The sequence below is a fragment of the Megalobrama amblycephala genome, linkage group LG22, assembly GCF_018812025.1.
Source record: "Megalobrama amblycephala isolate DHTTF-2021 linkage group LG22, ASM1881202v1, whole genome shotgun sequence".
Lineage (NCBI taxonomy): Eukaryota > Metazoa > Chordata > Actinopteri > Cypriniformes > Xenocyprididae > Megalobrama > Megalobrama amblycephala.
This window is the reverse complement of record NC_063065.1, coordinates 12,720,870-12,740,097: the sequence shown is the minus strand read 5'-3', so window position 1 is coordinate 12,740,097 and position 19,228 is coordinate 12,720,870. Positions and strand designations below refer to the sequence as shown.

The 19,228-nt window shown below is 38.8% G+C and overlaps 2 protein-coding genes across 2 annotated transcripts in view; one reads left to right on the top strand and one right to left on the bottom strand.

Annotated features, from left to right (window-relative positions):
• The first annotated feature begins 1,912 nt into the window (after positions 1-1,912).
• Positions 1,913-10,546, top strand: arxa (aristaless related homeobox a). The gene is made up of 5 exons (XM_048173877.1): positions 1,913-2,513; positions 3,142-3,691; positions 5,379-5,424; positions 6,876-7,201; positions 7,479-10,546. The coding sequence occupies exons 1-5, from the start codon at positions 2,330-2,332 to the stop codon at positions 7,732-7,734; spliced, it is 1,362 nt and encodes a 453-aa protein (XP_048029834.1). The 5' UTR covers positions 1,913-2,329; the 3' UTR covers positions 7,735-10,546.
• Positions 10,547-12,034: 1,488 nt separating this feature from the next.
• Positions 12,035-19,228, bottom strand: part of pola1 (polymerase (DNA directed), alpha 1) — a 58,995-nt gene continuing 51,801 nt past the window's right edge. Inside the window, exon 37 of the mRNA XM_048173876.1 lies at positions 12,035-12,974. Coding sequence (XP_048029833.1) covers positions 12,835-12,974 — 140 coding nt within the window. The 3' untranslated portion in view covers positions 12,035-12,834. The remainder of the gene's footprint in view (positions 12,975-19,228) is intronic.

Sequence of the window (19,228 nt, the reverse complement as noted above, 5' to 3'; positions counted from 1 at the left end):
TGAGAGCACGTCTTTTTGTTCGCCCTTTCAAGCAGAGCAGCATCCAATTAAGTCACAGCAACAGGAATGAAGACACGCCACCTCTGGAGCACAACTGTCATCAGTGTGGCTCCTACATTCAACCACAGTAACCTCTAGGCTAATTAATAATCTGAACTTCCTCTGCTTTGAGATAGATAGATAGATAGATAGATAGATAGATAGATAGATAGATAGATAGATAGATAGATAGATAGATAGATAGATAGATAGATAGATAGATAGATAGATAGATAGAAAACACAAAATGGTTTAAATTAATATGCAATTATCCGTGATTATCCATCATCAAAACGAAATGTGGCAGAAACTTTCCACATGAATTAGGCCTACAAATGATGATTTAAAATAGCGTCAATCATGATGCAGATCTCGTTTAGTTTTTGCTCAACTGACTGGCTTTACCCATGAGCGGCGTTGTTAACACCAGGAGATGGCGCTGCTTGAAAACGTGGGAGTGATAGAGTCTATATTAGGGATTTAGACACAGCTGTTGAGCCGTTTGTAGTATAACATCACCGAAACGATGTAAAGTGTCACCTACTGTTACTTACAGTTTGAGAAAAGCTTCTTGTTAACGGAACAGGGGGTGGTTTGCATACGCGTAGCCAAAACCCAACGGATTATGGGCCATGTAAACCCTTGCAAAACAGAAGACGATTGTAGAAATTATCAAGTTAGGCTGTTGTGAAAATATGACACACTGTGGTATCGGGTAATAGAGGAGCGTGAAACTGACTGGCACCCACTAACAGCTTGCCTGCCCCCCACTAACAGCTTGCCTGCCCGCACGTAGAGCGCTAAATAGACCCAAGACTGAATATGGGAAAATTGCGCTTTTTTTTTTTTTTTTTTTCATATGCGTGCGTGTAATTAGTGCATTTAAACAAAGCGCGGATGTCCTGCTGGCGGTAATAGTCCCTGACATTTCTTTTCTTGGGTTAATAACAGAGCGCGTATAAATGAATCAAATTGTGCCCCCAAATTACATAGCGACTTTAAATACCCGTCTGCATTACGCGCCTGTTTGGGAACGAGGAAAAATGTCTTATATTGTTATTATTGTCATTACTTTGTTCTGTTGATCTGCTTGTATAGATGGTGCTGAAGTTTGAGGAAAAAAATAATTGTTTTATTGTTTATGAAGACAGGGCATTTTGCTATCTCAAATTCCAATTAACATCAAAACAGTATTCTCATACAGTATTCTCACGACCCTAATCTCACCAGAGCAGAATCATATTACCTATGAAGAGGAGAGAGTAAATTGCAGCTTCGTTGCAAGTTTGGGATTGAATTGTGAAAATGATCCTTTTAACATTGATGGGTCTGAGCGGCGGATAGGGTCATGCCATCCGCAGCAGGTTAAATAGACTTTCATTTAAAATTACATTCTCAATCTGTCTCTTCAGTCTTCTGGAGACTAGTTGCCTGCAGTATACGCTCTCAGGGGCCTATTATCACCACCCTCACTTTTTAAGTCAATCATCTATGGCTATCTGATCGCTTCACTCTCTGAGAGGACAGGCAGTGAGGCTGTAAACGCACAGGGGGGACCAGGTGAACCCGGTCAGGCCTTGAGTTGCCTTGACTATATGAACCAGAGAGTATAAAATATCATCAAATAGTATCACATCTCAGATAGACAGACAGAACAACCAATATTAGACAAATGGAATGGCTAAAAATAAAAGATAATAGAAAAATGGTAATAGAAAAAAGTAAGACGCTCTTCTTCTCAACAAAACAATTTTAATGCCGGTGTATTTTAATAAGCCTGTGCACTGAACTGAAGATTCCTTCTTATCTTTTTAAAAACATTTTTTTTTTATATATTTGAAAAAAAAAAAAAAAAAAAAAAAAAAACATGATTAATAATTTAGCTACGATTAAAAATAAAACATCTGGCATCGCGGTATACAAAAACGTGTTTTTAAATGTTTTTGATCAATTCTGAAGTTTTATTTATCTCCAACGTCTTTCTATTTTAATCTAATTTCAGTCTAAATGTGGAGGTGCTTATCCAGTAACTTAAGTAATCCATCACAACATTCGCTGAGTTCATAGTGTTTAACTTTAATAGAAAAATATATAAAGATCCCCCTTGTTCCCTTGGGAGCCAATCAGATTTGCGATACACGTCAATGCAACAGAATGGAGAGCGGAGCGACTGCGGATCAGTGCATATAGCATTAGCGGCCAGGGTGGGATAGGCAAGAGAGACGTTTCAGATACAGTGCGAGAGAGAGTAACAGTCACCCACTCGAGCACAACCTTGGACGATACAAATATGAGTAGTCAGTACGACGACGAAAGCCGCGACCGAAGCGAATGTAAAAGCAAGTCGCCCACCGTGCTTTCCTCCTACTGCATAGACAGTATACTGGGCAGAAGAAGCCCGTGTAAAGTCAGACAACTGGGAGCGCAAAGTTTGCCAGCACCCGTCAGACCGGACCACGACCAGTCAACCGAAGGTAAGCGTCTTTAATGTTATTTCTACTTCTTTTGTGCTGTTTTACGTTCCAAACATGGGATACAGTTAGGAGCTAATTGATTTCGTGTGAATTTAACTTCATATTTGTGGAAATGTGTACAGAAATAGTCAGAAGCAACACCTTGGATCGCCTCTGGGCGTGAAAATAGAGTCCTGAAAGTTTTAAGAACCTTTCTAATTAAAGAATAAATTAAAATGAACAGCATTGAAATGCTTTACTCATTAAAATAAAGGCTTTAAGGGGGTTATGCAGTTAAGAAAACCATAAATAAACCCTCAGGGTTTCTTAATGGACCAATAGCCTACTTTTGAAAAAGTAAAACATACTAAAACCATGTTTTTGACCATGGTACCCTATATATCAAATAACCATCTGATAGTAACACTATCACTATACAGCACTGAAGACATTATAAAAATAACGTTTTTAAAAAAAATCGTATGATAAACTCAAAAACGTATGCAGCAAAATGGTTGTTATTGGTTGAAATACAAAAATTTCTAAGAGTGCATAATATTTATAACCCCCCCAAAAGTCGTATATAATGCTGTCTTAATTTACACAGTTTGGTGCATTTAAAAACATTATGTTGTTTCATTTTTTTTAGTCACTTCTAAAGAGAACTCGTTTGACTCGGACATGCACCTGCCGCCCAAACTGCGCCGGCTATACGGCCCTGGAGGGAAGTACCTGGACTCCGGGAGGGGGTTTCACGAGCACCTAGAGAAGAGTGAGAGGGAGAGACTGCTGGACCAAGCCTGTGAGAGTCTCAAAATCAGCCAAGCGCCACAAGTTAGCATCAGCCGTAGCAAGTCATACAGGGAGAACGCGCCCTTCAGCCAGAGTGATGAAGGCCAGAGTCCCGAGCACACGGCCCAGGAGCTGGTGGAGCTCAGCACTCTGAAGTTTGAAGAGGATGTTGTCAAAGAGGAGGCGTGCGGAGACGCCAGCCTGTCTCCGAAGGATGAAGAGAGCATGCACAACGATGGGGATGTAAAAGATGGAGAGGACAGTGTGTGTCTATCGGCCGGCAGCGACTCGGAGGAAGGGATGCTTAAACGGAAGCAGAGAAGATACAGGACTACCTTCACCAGCTATCAGCTGGAGGAACTGGAGAGGGCCTTCCAGAAAACACACTATCCTGATGTGTTCACCAGGTATACCGCACAATAGCTTTTACACGTTATTCAGCAAGATTTTATTTAGATATATGGTTTATTTTGACAACAACGATGACAGAAAAATAATATCCATGTATACTAATGAATACGATGCATGCGTTAGAAAATGTCTGAAAAATATAAAACATATTTAATATATATTTTCATCTGTATTAATTTTTAAGTAAATAATTATTATTATATCGAAAGAAACATCACTAATCCATACTTTATTTTTTCTTAAAATTCCAATACAAATCAAGTAAGGTAGCCTTGCCTAAATATTATAAATATTTATTTAAGTAAATATTTATATCATTTTTTTGTTGACATTTTTAAAATAGGCCCTGTATGTAAAAATACAAAGCCTAAATATATATATATATATATTTTAGAAAACATTAAATTATGTAAACTTTGATAAATTCAAAAACGGTGGATTCACGAACCAAAACATTTGTGGGAAACGCTTATGTTGTGGATATATATATATATATATATATCCGTTTAAAAGCTAAATGTATTCATTATATTCTGAAAATGATTTAAATATATTTCACGTTTCTACAACATAATATTACACCGTTTACCTTAAATCGGGGAACCAATCGGCGTGCCATTCTGTACAATAGGTATGAGAGCAAAATTACTGAAATGTGTGTATACTCGTTTGTGTCATGTGCTGTACAATTTATTCACTTTATTCTTTATGGGTCAGTTAATATGGGCCTTAAAAGAGCATAGGCCAGCAGCAGCCTATTTCACACTCAAATGTATAAATAAATAGTTTTAAATAGGCTATTAATTATTTAAGTGTGACTGTTGTAAGGAGGTTAAGTGGTTTTGGGCCTATTTTTATTTTCATTTTCATTTTCATTGTTAAAATGCTTATTTATGGGTTCAATTGTGGAACAGCATTAGAAAAGTGAGCCATACAAAATATTGATAAGACAAACTGAAATAAACGCCTCACATTATCAACATTTAATTTTTTTTATGGTTTTATATAAAATTGCACAATAAAAGTATGCTCAATTTTAATACGAATGCTATGTATTAACTAATGTTATGCATAGGCTATACAATTTAATTTTCGAGTTACATTTTTATTAGGCTATAAAATATTGCTGTATAATTGACATTCTTTATTGATAATGAAATAGTTAAAAAAAAGAATTGTTTTTTAATTAGATTTTGAAAATACTGCCCACATTTATTCGTTATTTTTACAGTCACGTTGCATGAAAGAAAAATAATCAATATGCCACACAACATAAGTCTATTAAATATAAAAAAGTCAGTCTGCTTAATGACAAATTTACCCGAGGACCGGTTTTCTTTAACCAAAATGTTCGTTGTTGATCATGAAATATCGATGTTTATATTGACGTGGTAGATAATTGTCATAAATTTAGCCAGGTATATTTTCAGTAAATGCGCAACTGTCATATAATAGTCTAGATGCCATTATTTCCATCATTATGTTGTTACAGTCGGTGTACTAAAGGCTCGCCCAACGAAACGAGCCATTATGAAAAACGTACAAGTTATCCGTTCGATTCTCATCAACCCCAAATTGCTTTCATAGGTTTCTGGCAATTTAGGCAAAATCTGTTTTCTTACAGTGTTTGTGGGGGAAGAAAGTCCTTGCACATATTTTGATAATCTATATTTTGTGTTCCAGAGAGGAGCTCGCGATGAGGCTGGATCTGACAGAAGCGCGCGTGCAAGTGAGTACTTTTATTTTCTTTTTTAAAGCACAAAAATAAAGCGAAAAATAAAGCGAATTTAAATACACAATAATATTAACATGTACAGTATAAAACATAATTGAGAGCCTCGACTTCATTCTGAAGTTAAAAGGATTTAAATTGCAGCGAACTGAGAGAAATTACCTATAATATGACAACTTGTCGACATTTTGAAGGTAAAGATTAACTAAATGATGTGAGCCTGCGAATTCTTGCAATTTGCTTACTTGTAGACGCTAAGACAATATACCTAATGGTCTATATTTAATTTCATTTTAAAATGACAATCGTAAACTTGGTTAAATGACCCTGTACGTCATGGCAAGGTCTTTCCTGTTATCGAAAGTTATTATACACAATAGAGCGAACATTTTAGCGGCAATTACACAGACGCCCCTGATTCATAAAAGCGCACTTAGCGAGAGAGCAAACACTGCTATTCCAGGGAGAAAATGGTGTTTGAATTCTCATCGCCGGCGCGGGGGAGAGGGAGGGGTAGGGGGGATAATGCTATTTGATTTCCCATTTTGTGATTGCAATAGACCGGCATTGATCCGATGCTTTGCACTTGGAACGAGTGAGAGACTATTAAGGGTGTTTGCCACCCCTCCTTTCTCTATTCAAAGCGTGGCTCGCATGTTCAAGCCCAGCTCTCATAACCAAAGAGACAGTGCAAACATGAGGAAGCTACCAGGGTTATTGGCCGTGTAAAACAACAGATGTCAATTTGGAGATGTGGGAGAACAAATCACTTAACAGGCTCGATCAGGAGGTGATAAAGCTAATAAATGCCCCAGGGGCCACATAATGCAAAGCGGTTTCGAGCATGTGTGAGGGGCCAAGGTCCCTGTTGGTTCGTCTGTTGACACTTTCCTTCATTATGAAGTCCCTGTCTGCAGGTCTTGCTCTTGTGGCACAACCTGGCGGGGTTTAGTAGGATAGAAGGGGGATCGTGGGAAAGTTAAATAGCCTTTTGGAAGCAACTTACATTTGGAGGAATTTAATTTAAAGTGCATTAATTGTTATTGGATGCTGTTCCGACAGCTTTTGTTAACACGGCTCTTAATTACCACGCTCCACCCTGGTTTTTTGCTCTGCCCGAACCAGATTTTAATTAGCAAAGTTAGGGTAACAGACCGTAAGTTTAGGGCCATGTAATTACCCTTGACTTCCAGCCTATTTGTCACCTCATTAAAGCGAACCAAATATTGCACATGAACAAGAGCGACAAGCTCATGCTTAAATGACCATGCAGGCTGTCAGGTGGAATATTAATGGCTCTGGAACGTGAAGGGACAATTTTCAACTTCTCAAGGCCAACTATTTAAGCATGTTGCTGACTTCAAACTTAATAGCATAGTAAACTTAGTAAACACTAGCAGTGAACGGTAAAGTTTGGACTTTAATGAGGATTCTCTCCCAAATCTCAGGTTTGGTTTCAAAACCGAAGGGCAAAGTGGAGGAAACGTGAAAAGGCAGGCGTCCAGGCTCACCCCACGGGCCTGCCCTTTCCTGGGCCGCTGGCAGCCGCTCACCCCCTTAGTCACTACCTGGAAGGAGGACCCTTCCCACCTCACCCTCACCCTGCTCTGGAGTCAGCGTGGACCGCCGCAGCGGCAGCTGCTGCTGCATTCCCAGGCCTGGCTCCGCCCCCAAACAGCTCCACCCTCCCTCCTGCCACACCCCTCGGCCTAGGAACCTTCCTGGGCACAGCCATGTTCAGGCATCCAGCCTTCATTGGACCCACTTTTGGCAGGTAAAGACCATTTGTGAACACAATGAGTCAAACATTTTAATAATCTAATGAACCTTTTTCTGCTATAAAGAACCTGGAAAGTTTCCATGGATGCTAAATGTTCTTTATGGAAAATATGACAATAAAGAACTGTGTAATATATATATATTTATAGCAATAATTGCATCTAAAGATGCCTATGGCTCTTATTTTGTACCCTTGATTCAGCAGACTATTGCTAAACCTAAAAATGTTGCTGTACATTGTATCACAAGAACTCTGTCTCTCTTCTCCTTAGACTCTTCTCAAGTATGGGTCCTCTGACCAGCGCTTCCACGGCCGCCGCTCTCTTGCGCCAAACTGCACCGCCAGTGGAGGGTCCAGTGCAGCCGCCGGCAACCCTGCCAGACCCGCCTTCTTCCTCATCCTCTACGGCCGCCGACCGCAGGGCATCTAGCATCGCAGCACTGCGTCTCAAAGCAAAGGAACATTCGGCCCAGTTGACCCAACTGAACATCCTGCCATCTGGCACTGCAGGGAAGGAAGTATGCTGATCCTTCTCCTTAAAAACAAAACAAAATGTTAAAGAAACCATCTCAACAAAAAGCACGACCAAATCCATATAGCACTAGCACAACGGAGACCCATCAGACACTGGAGTCATCGCCAAGTCACAGAGCCTCCTACTGGACATCATCTCTAAATTTCACACAGTGCACCAAACATGTTTCAGAACCCTGAGTGTAATGTAGGCACATCAGAGGGAAAGTTAGGGAGGCTGTGCTTGGTTAAGTCATTAAATCTATCCAGTCTTTTGGGTCAGGAGCAAATGTGGCAAAAGACACATTTACACCCATAGAGAAGAACTACACTGCAATACACAGAGAACTCTAATTTCTTCCTAGTCTTCTCTCAGTGCTGAAGCAGAGATGGGTCAATATGCCAAAGGGAACTGCCACAACCTGCTACCCATCCTGAACCATATCCATTCAAGTTTGGCAAAGCAAATCAAATTTCTGAGAATGAATCCTCAGCTTTACTTTCTGTTTTCAACTCTTCTGTTAAATATATTTAGGAGAAAAAAAATAATGAAAAAGAAATGCTTGGTTTGTTTTAAGGATGAACAATGTGAAAAATCTAAACTTTAGCCTGTTTACTGATCTGTTAAGGGTATCCTGTATATATAGCTCTGTTTTAAAATGAATGAAAGGGGGGGCAAAATGACAAGAAAAAAAATAGTTTATTTCAAAAGATGTTTTGAGAATATGCTCTCAGTGTAGTTCTGTAGGAATGGTTTCATGTAGATTCATCCTCTGTTCGTTTGATTCAAATTTTAGATTTTTAGATGATTATTTATGTCTGACCGGTAGAGACCTTGAAATCCAGACCGGGAAGTTTTGCTATTCAGTGAGAGTTTTCCCTGTCGCGCGCAGGGACCAGTTAAGTCGGAATAAAAGAAACTGGTGAAACAAACCCTTCTCTGTTATTTACAACTGTTCATGCGAATTGAATATAATGTATAGTACGCGTTTATCTTGGTAAAATGAAATGTGTCGAGCACAAAAATTATCAATGTAGCCTACGTGTTAATGTTTTTTTTTTAAATGCTTAAATAGACGCGATAGCCTATTAATTTAACAAATCAGGTGGTTTAATAGCCGTAAGAATATAGCCAGCTATATGATTTGCTGAATTTCTAGTAAATAGGCAATTAGCCTATTCAGTAGGAGTCGCTAATAAGAGAAAACAATTTAAGTGGTCACTTTAAAACATGAATCAATTACTACCCAACTGCACAGTAAAGTAAACATTTATGTGGTGGAAAGAGCCTTTTTGTTTGTTTTAGTTTGCTATAAATGACTGAAGATAATTCATTCAAAAATAACGTGGGCCTATTTATTTTTATTTAGTCAGATGATGATATTCATGACGGCTCTATAATCCAACGCTTGACAAAAAGCGCCATTATTATTCCGCCATTTCATCCGTTGTAGGCCTTACAACTTGTAGAGGCGCTAAATTGGACGCAACATCTGTAAATGCCCAATTCAGTTAAGTCCTTTTCTCATTAATGAAGTAACAAGCAGTTTATCAAAAAGTCTTTCTTTCGAATTCCTTATTTAATTCCCCAAATCCCTCTCCGTTGGATCTCACGCGCGAAACGATGCCATTACAGCAATCAATGCGCTCCATTCAAACAAAGTCATTTTCGCCCATTTGACCCGTCCATGGTGTCGAACCAAATCGCGTGAAATTACCTCAAGGATTAATTTTCTCCTTTATCGCGCGCGCCGCTGAAAAGATTTCTCTTTTCCTTGTTTTACCCGCGCTAATCCGTTTCATTATGACGCCACAAACAAGCAGGATCAGTGAAGATGGAAACGAACGAAATGAAGACGGGTTGGGAGGCGTGAGGGGATCAGTGCTCCTATAACGCCCAACAAATTCTTCTAAACATCGCGCGTCAAGGACCCCCCTCTTGCAGCAAGTCCATATTAAACATGTTGGCATGCGAGAATATGTTCAAAGGAGCATTAAGCAAAGGAAACCAATTTTCTCTCCAGTGCCGTACCTCCAAGCGAGGTGCATAGACTCTATTTGCAGAAGGGACCACTGGAGCGTGCAGCCCACTTCTGTTGGGATTTTTATGAGATTTTCCAGAATGCCTTAATCTTATTGTGAACATTATTAATGAATCGCAAACCAATTTGCTCGTAATATCTGGGGAATGCTCGCCACAATTGTAGAGGCACTGACCTGAAGTGCTTAGGGCAACTTTCTCTTTAACTCTTTTCATACAATGCATGAATGAAGAAACAGACTTTGTGGAGACTAAATTTGCCTCTCTATTTGTGGAGAGTGTGTAGATGATTCATTGCCAATATTCTGACCACAAAGAACACTCTAGAGTGCCAAAACACCTGTTTGGGAACCCATTTTTTTTTTTTAAAGGCACCCAAGTCATTGCAGCAAATTGGTGCATATTTAATTTCCAAAATCTTATTTAAACATTTTATTGGAATAAAAAAAGGCTTTATGTGTTAATAAATTTCATCACAAGCAAAGTAAATAAATAAATATACATTGGGATATATCTACGCCTTCAAAAAAGTATAACAGGGTTGATAATTGTGTAGCTCATTTAGCCTTGTGCTCAATGTCATGACAATGTTTTATTAGAGCAAATAATTTTGATATTTCTACAAATACCCAGTTTTTAATAATCCGTTTCCTGGACAAAGTTCTGGTTGCACGGTTTCATATTTAAGACTGCGTTGTACTGACAAACCCTTGTCTTTTAGAAGTTCTTTATGGCATTTTTTTTTAGTTTATGGAATTGTGCATAATTATAATAACCCTTTTAATGGTAACATGGTTGACAATTTCAAGTCTCTTTAATGTCCACTACAAAAAAAAAAAGAAAAGAGGGGAGAGAATAAATAATTTCCCCACAAAAAAATAAAATAAAAAATAAAATGAAATGTCCATATTAGGACAAAAAGGCATCCTTATGGATTAAAAAAAAAAAAAAAAAAAAAAAAAAAAAATGCTGGATTTTTTTGTGTTGAAAATAAGTCATCATTTACTTGTTAACAAGGAACAACAACAAACAACAACAACAAAAAAAAAAAACTATTTCAAATTAAGTGTACATTGACAGTTCATAAAATTTTACATGCATTCCCTTGATTTTAACTCACTGGGCTGTGCTTCAACCAGCGAATAATCACGCTTTTCCATCCCGACACAGCTCGAGACACCGGGGGTAGGTGAAAGCACTAAAGGCGCTTTGATGAGCCTCTCGTTTCCTATTGGAGCAGTAGAGTAAGAAATCACGGTGAAAAGGGCTGAATGGCGGGCCACTGGAACCCTGTCCCCTTTTGGTGTGCCTTAATTCCTTCGTCTCTTTTACCCTCATCCAATTAGTCCAGTGTATTAAGCGGTTTATCATCTCATAGCCTGCTATTCAGAGAAACAAGAGGAGCACTTTGCAATAGGGCCGGCTTTCCTTTTGACACCCACGGGTACTTACATATTCCGCGATGCCATGAATAATAGAGAAAGAATAGGCCACTAATTCCCTCATCAAAGAGAACCTTGTCCACCGCTTTGCTCAACACCACCATTCTGGTCAAAAAGACAGGCAATAAAGCTTAGCATAACAAAAACGAATCATTCTTATTAGCTTAGTGGGGTAAATTAATGCAAAGCCTCGTCTTCATTGAGTGTCCCAGTTTGAAAACAGCCTCCGCGGGCACGACAAAAGCACGTTCACGGTTAAAGGAATGTCCTGTTGAAAGCCCCAGATCATGCGGCGATTTAATCTTGTAAAAGTGCGACATAACAGATGCAGGTAGTTCCTGAACGTTAAGTATCATTCCAAGCTAGGCGCACACATTAAGCTAAATAGGCCTGTATGTGTTTAACACATTGGCAGCAAAGGCCTACAATGCTGTCTGTCATACTAGGGACAGAAAGTAGCTCTTAAGTGTTGCTGCACTCTCCAAGGTCGGTGCCATTAGTCGCAGCCGTTTAAGGTGATTTTTTTTTCAAGCATGGCATTTATGGAAATTGACATCTGATGAAATGGTTTAAGACATCGTCTAACTGTCATTATAAACACATGGAATGAGCGAGTGAAGCACCACATTCTTAAAACCGACTCGATTTAAGTGGACTAATCTCCTCGCTTTCACACACTCTTGGCTCGCCATTCTCCAGGTCTTGAAAATGAAGCCTTCCATTTGGTGAAGTTAACTCGCCCTCTTCAAATGTGTAAATGTCATCACTCCCTGCAGCATAGTGAAATAAAATAATCAAAGAGCAGGGGGGGAAAAAAGGGAAATGTGAAAATGTTGTGAAATACTTTTATTGATGTTTCCATATCAAAAACAATTAAGAATCCTAAGACACTTTCATAGGCAATGAACATTTAAAACATACAACACAAGCTGCCAGGCGCAGACCGAACGTTGCGATCCAATAAATTCGCAACGTACCAGCTGAGAGCAGTTCAAACATGAGTTCAATCGTTCAAAACTCCAGAAATCACTGGCTACCTCTGTATCATTGGCTAATTGCTGTGCTGTTAAAGATGAAGGGGGTAGTAGAGAAGTCATTACTGAACTAAGACCCCTTCAAACAGCTACAAGCCCCCCCCCCGTGAACTTGCCTGTCATTACCCCTGATTGTTATCTCTAAAAACCCTGTGTGTGTGGCGCTACCAGGGGAGTGGGGGGCTGGGTTGTATTGAGAGCGTCTTTAGCCCCTTATCATGGCCATTTTACCACAGATTCATCATCGATTAGACCTGGACAAAGGCTAAATGGGATGGGACACAAGAACACAGATTAGAGTGAGAGACAGGTGCTCAAACATGGAAAGGTTTGGTGATTACATGCAGATTGACTGCGAGCTTGTCACCTTTGACCTTAATTCACGCCTAAGACGTCAGCCACAAAACGCTGTCAGGGATTACAAATGTAAAGCAATTGAGCTAGAAAATAGCACAGATTACAAAATCACAAGGTGTATTTACAGCAGACAGGAATTAAAATAAGAATATAACATTGTACGGCTTCTCTTGGAGGGCAGAAAGGCATAAATATTATGCCATATCCGATTACCCAGGACTTCTTCGGGACAGTCGGTCATTACTTGAGAGCTATAAAGGTCTGGAAAAGTTTGGCGAGGTTGACCTCAGAGTATCCGCTGGTGCCGAGGACGTTGTCGGTTACATCCTTCAGCATTTTGTATACTTCCTTATCTTGTTTCCAGCCAGTCTTGAATTTCACTGAGAAGAGAACAAAACAATACGTAAAAAAAAAACTTTTTAATACCAGCGAGTCCCAAATATCACATTCCCATCACAAGGGACCCCTTCCCTAAAATAGAAAGGCATTTATATATTTAAATGCATAAATACCCATTTATACTGTATAAAAAAATTGTCATAAAGTCTCCAAAACATCAACACCAAAACAAAGTTTGGATCATACAAAAAAAAAATATATATAATTCACACATTAAAACAGTATGTTAAAGAAATTGTCAATACACATGACATGTCCCCAAACATAAATCTGTTTACAAATATATTTTAACCAGATTTTTTTTTCTCTCACCTAAATGCAACTACAAGATAAAAAAAAAAAAAAAGAGCCCGGCAGTAGACAGGGCTGGAGTGGATCCATAACGAGTCAAAACTGATTCGAAAAGAAAAATATCAGTCATAATATCGAACTACGCTCATGGACATGTACTTGGAGAGGTCCATCAAGTATCATTTCAAATGAAAGTCTTTGAGAATCGATAAGTAACCAGCTATCCAGGCAGTTTGAGGGTAAAGCGCTGGCGAGAGGGGCTAGGTGTCTGCAGAAGCTAAATAGACTCTTCTGCCAGGGGTCCACGGGGTCATGCAATCGGGTTGATATCCAAGGTCATTTATCCCATCAGGAGGGCCTTCAATACCATAGAGACGATAGAGGAGTCACTGGCAGGCTAGCAGGACTGAATGAGAATTACAGACTAAATCAAAAGCCTTTAACCAAAGACTTTTGTTAAAAGCAAGTCTTGGCTTTGAGAAGTGGAGACCCAGCCAAGGTGAGCATTTACATTAATGTTCCTTGAGAATATGTAAATGCCTAGACTGAAATTCATATGACCCTGTACTGTTTATTAACATGAAACGTTATGCTTGAAAGACGACTGAATCAGAGCAGCCAACTGCTGGTCTAGGACTCAATCAGAGTCCATCTCCATTAGCAGGTGTAGCAGAAACAGAGTTACAGAATTTCCCCATAGGGGAAGAAAGGTCAATATCAGAAAATGGCCAAACCTGAACATCGAAAAAAGGGGAATAATATTCCAAATGCACCATCTGCAGTGCCGGTTACCATTATCACTTGTGCATTTTTACCTCCAGCAGAAGAAAGAGACAGTGAAAGAAAACAGAATGCTGGCACATGGAATAGGGAGAGGGGGACTATTTACCTGAGGAAAGAAAGAAAAAAAAGGGGGGGCTGAAGAAAGATGATGATGCATGATCAAGGGAAAGCAATCATGTCATCATTTTTGAAAGGTAGGAAAAAATAATTTTTTTCTCTTTCCCTCTTTCTCCTCTCCTCTTCTTCATTCTTTTCCCTCAATCACTGTGTGCAGAATGTATAAAAGAAACCTAAAAGCCACAGAGGTTGTCAGAGACCTCGCGTTCCCTCCCGGCCCGGCAGGGGTCGCATTTAAAATAAATAGCATTTTTAAGAGGGAGAAAAGATGTGAAGAGATAGTGAGGGAAGACGTGAGAAAAAGAGATGAGCAGACAGCAAAAGAAAGAGAGGAATACAGAGCGAAAAAAGAAAGAAGGCGGGTGCGACAGGACGGAGAAGATAGTCCGGAGAGAGAGAGTGTATCAGCTTCCATGTGCTCTAACAAGGTGTAAATACAATAACAAGCATGTAATTAAGTGAGCATGATGAAGTTAATGGGGATCATACATTCCATTTGGGCTGCTTATGAATATTCTATTAGATGTTATCAGGCAGCTGGAATAGCTTTTAATTTAATCATCATTCCGAGCAGAGAAAAGTTCTTTGTGCGAGTGTAATTGCACAGAATGAATAATTGATTTGACAATCGCACCCGCGGATTTCCAGCAGCTCAAGGCAGGCAGAGCGTGGGGGAGGAGGGCTGGGGGAGGGCACGCGCGTCGTGCCCTGAAGAGGTTGCCGAGGAGCTCGCCTGCAAATTGAGCACTATCAGTACACAGATAAAGGACAATTTCTATTTTATCAATGCAGTGAAATTACATTACTGCCTGAACATAATCACACTGCCCACACTTAAGAGGAGACAAGGCAGAGAGGGAGAGCGAATTAGAAAGAGTAAGAGATACAGAGAGCGACGGATGCGGAGAGAGCAGGAGAGAGTGTGAGAGAGAGGAGGAAATGGAACGGAGGGAGCAAAAGGGCTTGCCTAAAAGACGTTATGAATTGCTCTTCATGAAAAGAATGAAATCAGAGTTCAACATGATTTGGAAGTCATTGATATGGGATATCTAATTTTTTCGAAACTGCAGAAAAAACTGTTTTATTATGGAAGGACTCCTGCCGTGCATGAAATTGCCTCCACATTTAACTCAGTAGCTGCAATCAGGCGGAGGACTGTGGTTTACATGTAGATCAGACTCTAAATGTCTCATTTCTCACACGCGTACACGCCGATATACACAAAGAAAAAGCACCCCACGCATGCTGCGTGCAGACACAATGCATGTGTGTGATATAATCCGCCGGCAGAGCCACTGAGAATGCCGGGGAAGGCGGTTGGACAGGAGGATCATGGGAGTCAAACAAGAGCTTTTGATTCATTTTTACTGTCAGAAGGCCAGAGACTCCAGCGGGTCTGAAGCTCTACGCTACAGAAGAATTAGCCCAAAATAGAAGGTGTTAATGCATTACATCTTACTAATATCATAAAATGAATTATATTTAATCTGTATAATGCCGTTAAATTTACTTAAGGATGATTTTTAAATTTGACATCCCATCCATTTTATTCGGTGTGAATTCTAAAGGCTATTCTGAATATGAGCAAAAGTGTGATGTTAACAAATGTTGGTGGAGAACAACAACAACAAGTGGATAACAGCTACATTTAACTCAAATCCAGACAGGATGTTTAAAATAGTGTCATTAGCAGTTTTTTCTGGCATATATATATATATACACACACACACACACACACATACATATACATATATATACATACGTACATCAAACAATTAAAATATACAATTTTTAATAATATTATAATAATAATTATAATAATTTTATATAATAAAAAAACCTAGGAATTAAGTTACACTTTATATATATATATATATATATATATATATATATATATATATATATATATATATATATATATATATATATATATATATATATATATGAAAATAAATTATTATATTAAAAAAATGTAAACAAATATAAATATAATATAAAATAAAATGTTTTTTCTTATAAGATGTATTAGATTAATTGCAATATTTACGAAGTATTTAAATTTAGATTAATGATCAACAACCTAACTTTAAACATTACCGAGATGAAAAGTGGAGTGAATCTGACACCGAGTTGTGGCGAAGCGACAGGTTATGGGCAGAGGAATGGGCATTCTCTAGTGATTTCTTTGGATATAGATACTTGAGAGAAAGCATTTTCTTTCCTTTATCTTGCTCTTTCTGTGTGTGTGTGTGTGTGTGTGTGTGTGTGTGTGTGTGTGTGTGTGTGTGTGTGAGAGAGAGAGAGAGAGAGAGAGAGAGAGGGAGCGTGTGCGAGTGTGTATTTGTGTGATGGGGGTTGGGACGCCAATTTCCATCAGTCTTTTCTCTCTGAAGGAATCAGGTAATCTAGTGAGGAAAAGACTGCAAATGGATAAAGCACTGACCAGCAATTTCACCATCAAGCAACAGAGGGATGAATTCACCATCGCCCTCCTCCATCACAGCCCTGCAATGCATCCCACCAGAACCAAACCACAGCACCACCCCTGGCAAAGACGAAGCATTGCAGCTTGTCCAAACAAACTCTATCAAGGCAGCACGTAATTTTAACACCTCTTCAGGCTTAACTTCCCAGACTGACCAAAAGGTTCATTCACCCCTTCTCATTGTTCACACGGCTTCCAGCGACCGCGGCCGAAGGCAGCTGGAGACTTCTAACCTCCAGCCTTGGCGTCCAGCAGAAACAGCTCTCTCTTGCTCAATCTACCAGCAACGTACGTCTCCAGTTATCTAAAGCTCCACAATAACAGCGGAGCAGACAGAATAGGGGGAAGATTGGTTTTTCTATTGTGCTGCTGGTCTGGCATAATGCCCACTTTAAAAGCAATTCCTCCGTCATCAGAGACAGACAGAAAATCTGGCAGATACGACACTAAATGTCTCATGGTGTGAGGAGGAGGTGGTTGGTAAATTACGAGAAGGCGTGCGTGTGTGTGTGTGTATGTGCGCGAAGAGGGCAGCTAAAAGTTTTCTGAACTGTACTTTATTCCACTATCGCTCCCGAGCATTTCCATTGCCGTCAACAGCGGCAGACCACAGCTCAACCCTCTACCTTTGTTCGCTGTGCTCTGGTAATTGGTGAAAATGTATTGAAGAAAACACACTTCGGTTGTGGAGCGTAACAAGCTTCTAGAAAGATCTACAAACACAACCTTCCAAGCCCTTGTGTGAATTGTCATGTTATCTTTACTTTCATTTTACCATTTGACCGTTCAATGTGTGACCAGCATTACTAATGCTTTTAATCTGTTTGATTGAACTCTGATTGCATCATTCAATCATTACTTTCCTGTTAATCACAATCTGTATTGTATAAAGTGCTACAAAAATTAAAGTGACTTGTCTTGAATTAAGATTCTTAAATGTTTTTGAAAGATGTCTCTTATGTTCACCAAGGCTGTATGTTAGATAAAAACAGTTGTGAAATATTTTTACAGTTTAAAATAACTTTTCTATTTGAATATATTTTAAAATATAATTTATTTCTGTGTTAGTAACAGCCATTACTCCAGTCTTCAGTGTCACATAATCCCTCAGAAATCATTTTAGTATGCCGATTTGAGGCTCAAGAAACCTTTATTATTATTACCAATATTAAACAGTTGTGCTGCTTAATATTTTTGTGGAAATAAAAATGAAACAATGTTTTTTCCAGGTTTCTTTGATGAATAGGAAGTTCAAAAGAGCAGCATTTATTTGAAATTAAAATGTTTTGAAACATTCTAAAATTCTTTACTGTCACTTTTGATCAATTTAATGCATAATTAAAGAATAAAAAGTATTTAAAAAACTAAACAAAAAACACACCAAGTACAAACTTTTGTACCGTAGTGTGAGGGGGGCGCCATTGAGCCAAAATTATTCTTTGAAAATGTCCTTTAATAAAACTTTATAAATAATTAAAAATTATTTGTCAAAAAAAAATGAAAGGAAATGTTTTATTTAACTTTTGTTTCGCATTTTAAATTAGTGCAAAATTTTATTTTATATCAATTTCGACCGCTCACACTGACATTACTTAAAGTCAGTCCCATGAGCAAAATGGATAGAAGTGGAAAGCGTTCTGGGATGCAGAACAGAAAGAGAAAAATGGAAAATCAGCTTAACCTATTATTTTTATCACTGCAAGTCTTTAAATTAATCATCATTTAACATTGATGGCTGAGAGGGCAAAGTGGTTAATGTTAATATCAGTTCATTTCCAAATGTCTCTGGCGCTCAAAAAAATAAGCAGTGTATATTTGTGAATAGGTGCTTGATTTATATTCGAGAGAAACTGTGGAAATCATTAGAAATGTACGTTGAGCCTCTCACCACCAAGAACAACCTAGTTATTGAGCTTTTCGACTCATCCTCTATTAAAGGGATAGTTCACCCAAAAATATGACTCCAATGGGTTAATAAAGGCCTTCTGAAGCAAACTGATGTGTTTGTGTAAGACAAGTATCCTTATTAAAACAATTATAAAGTAAAATAATGAGTTTCCAGCACAAGAGCCATACGCATTCGATGTACGTCGATGTATGTCCAAAAAGCTTTAACGGAAGGAAGTTAACGCTTTTTGGATGTACATCGAATGCATATGCCTGTCGTGCCGGAAGCTCGTTATTTTACTTTCTTTTACTTTTCTACACTGGAGTCGTATGGATTAATTTTTTTATGGATGGATGGTGTTTTTCTTCAGACTTTGGGCTGCCATTCACAACCACTATAAACCTTGAAGGACTAAGGATATTTTTAAAATATTTCAGATTGTGTTTGTCATATTCACCTAGGATGGCTTGAGGGTGAGTAAATCATGGGATCATTTTTATTTTTGGGTGAACTATCCCTTTAATGCCGACAAGCACGTTACTGTACGTCAAGGGCCGCATTAATGCATGGGCTTCTTTTTAAATAATTATTCACTAAAGTTTATCATTGGACGTGACGAAGTCACATTCGAGCGCTAAAACACACAAGAGAATTCAATTCAGTCACCCGCA

Coding starts and splice junctions, on each gene's coding strand:
- arxa (XM_048173877.1), top strand. CDS start 2,330: ATGAGTAGTCAGTACGACGACGAAAGCCGCGACCGAAGCGAATGTAAA. Junction 2,514..3,141: donor CCACGACCAGTCAACCGAAG/GTAAGCGTCTTT, acceptor CATTTTTTTTAG/TCACTTCTAAAGAGAACTCG. Junction 3,692..5,378: donor TATCCTGATGTGTTCACCAG/GTATACCGCACA, acceptor TTTGTGTTCCAG/AGAGGAGCTCGCGATGAGGC.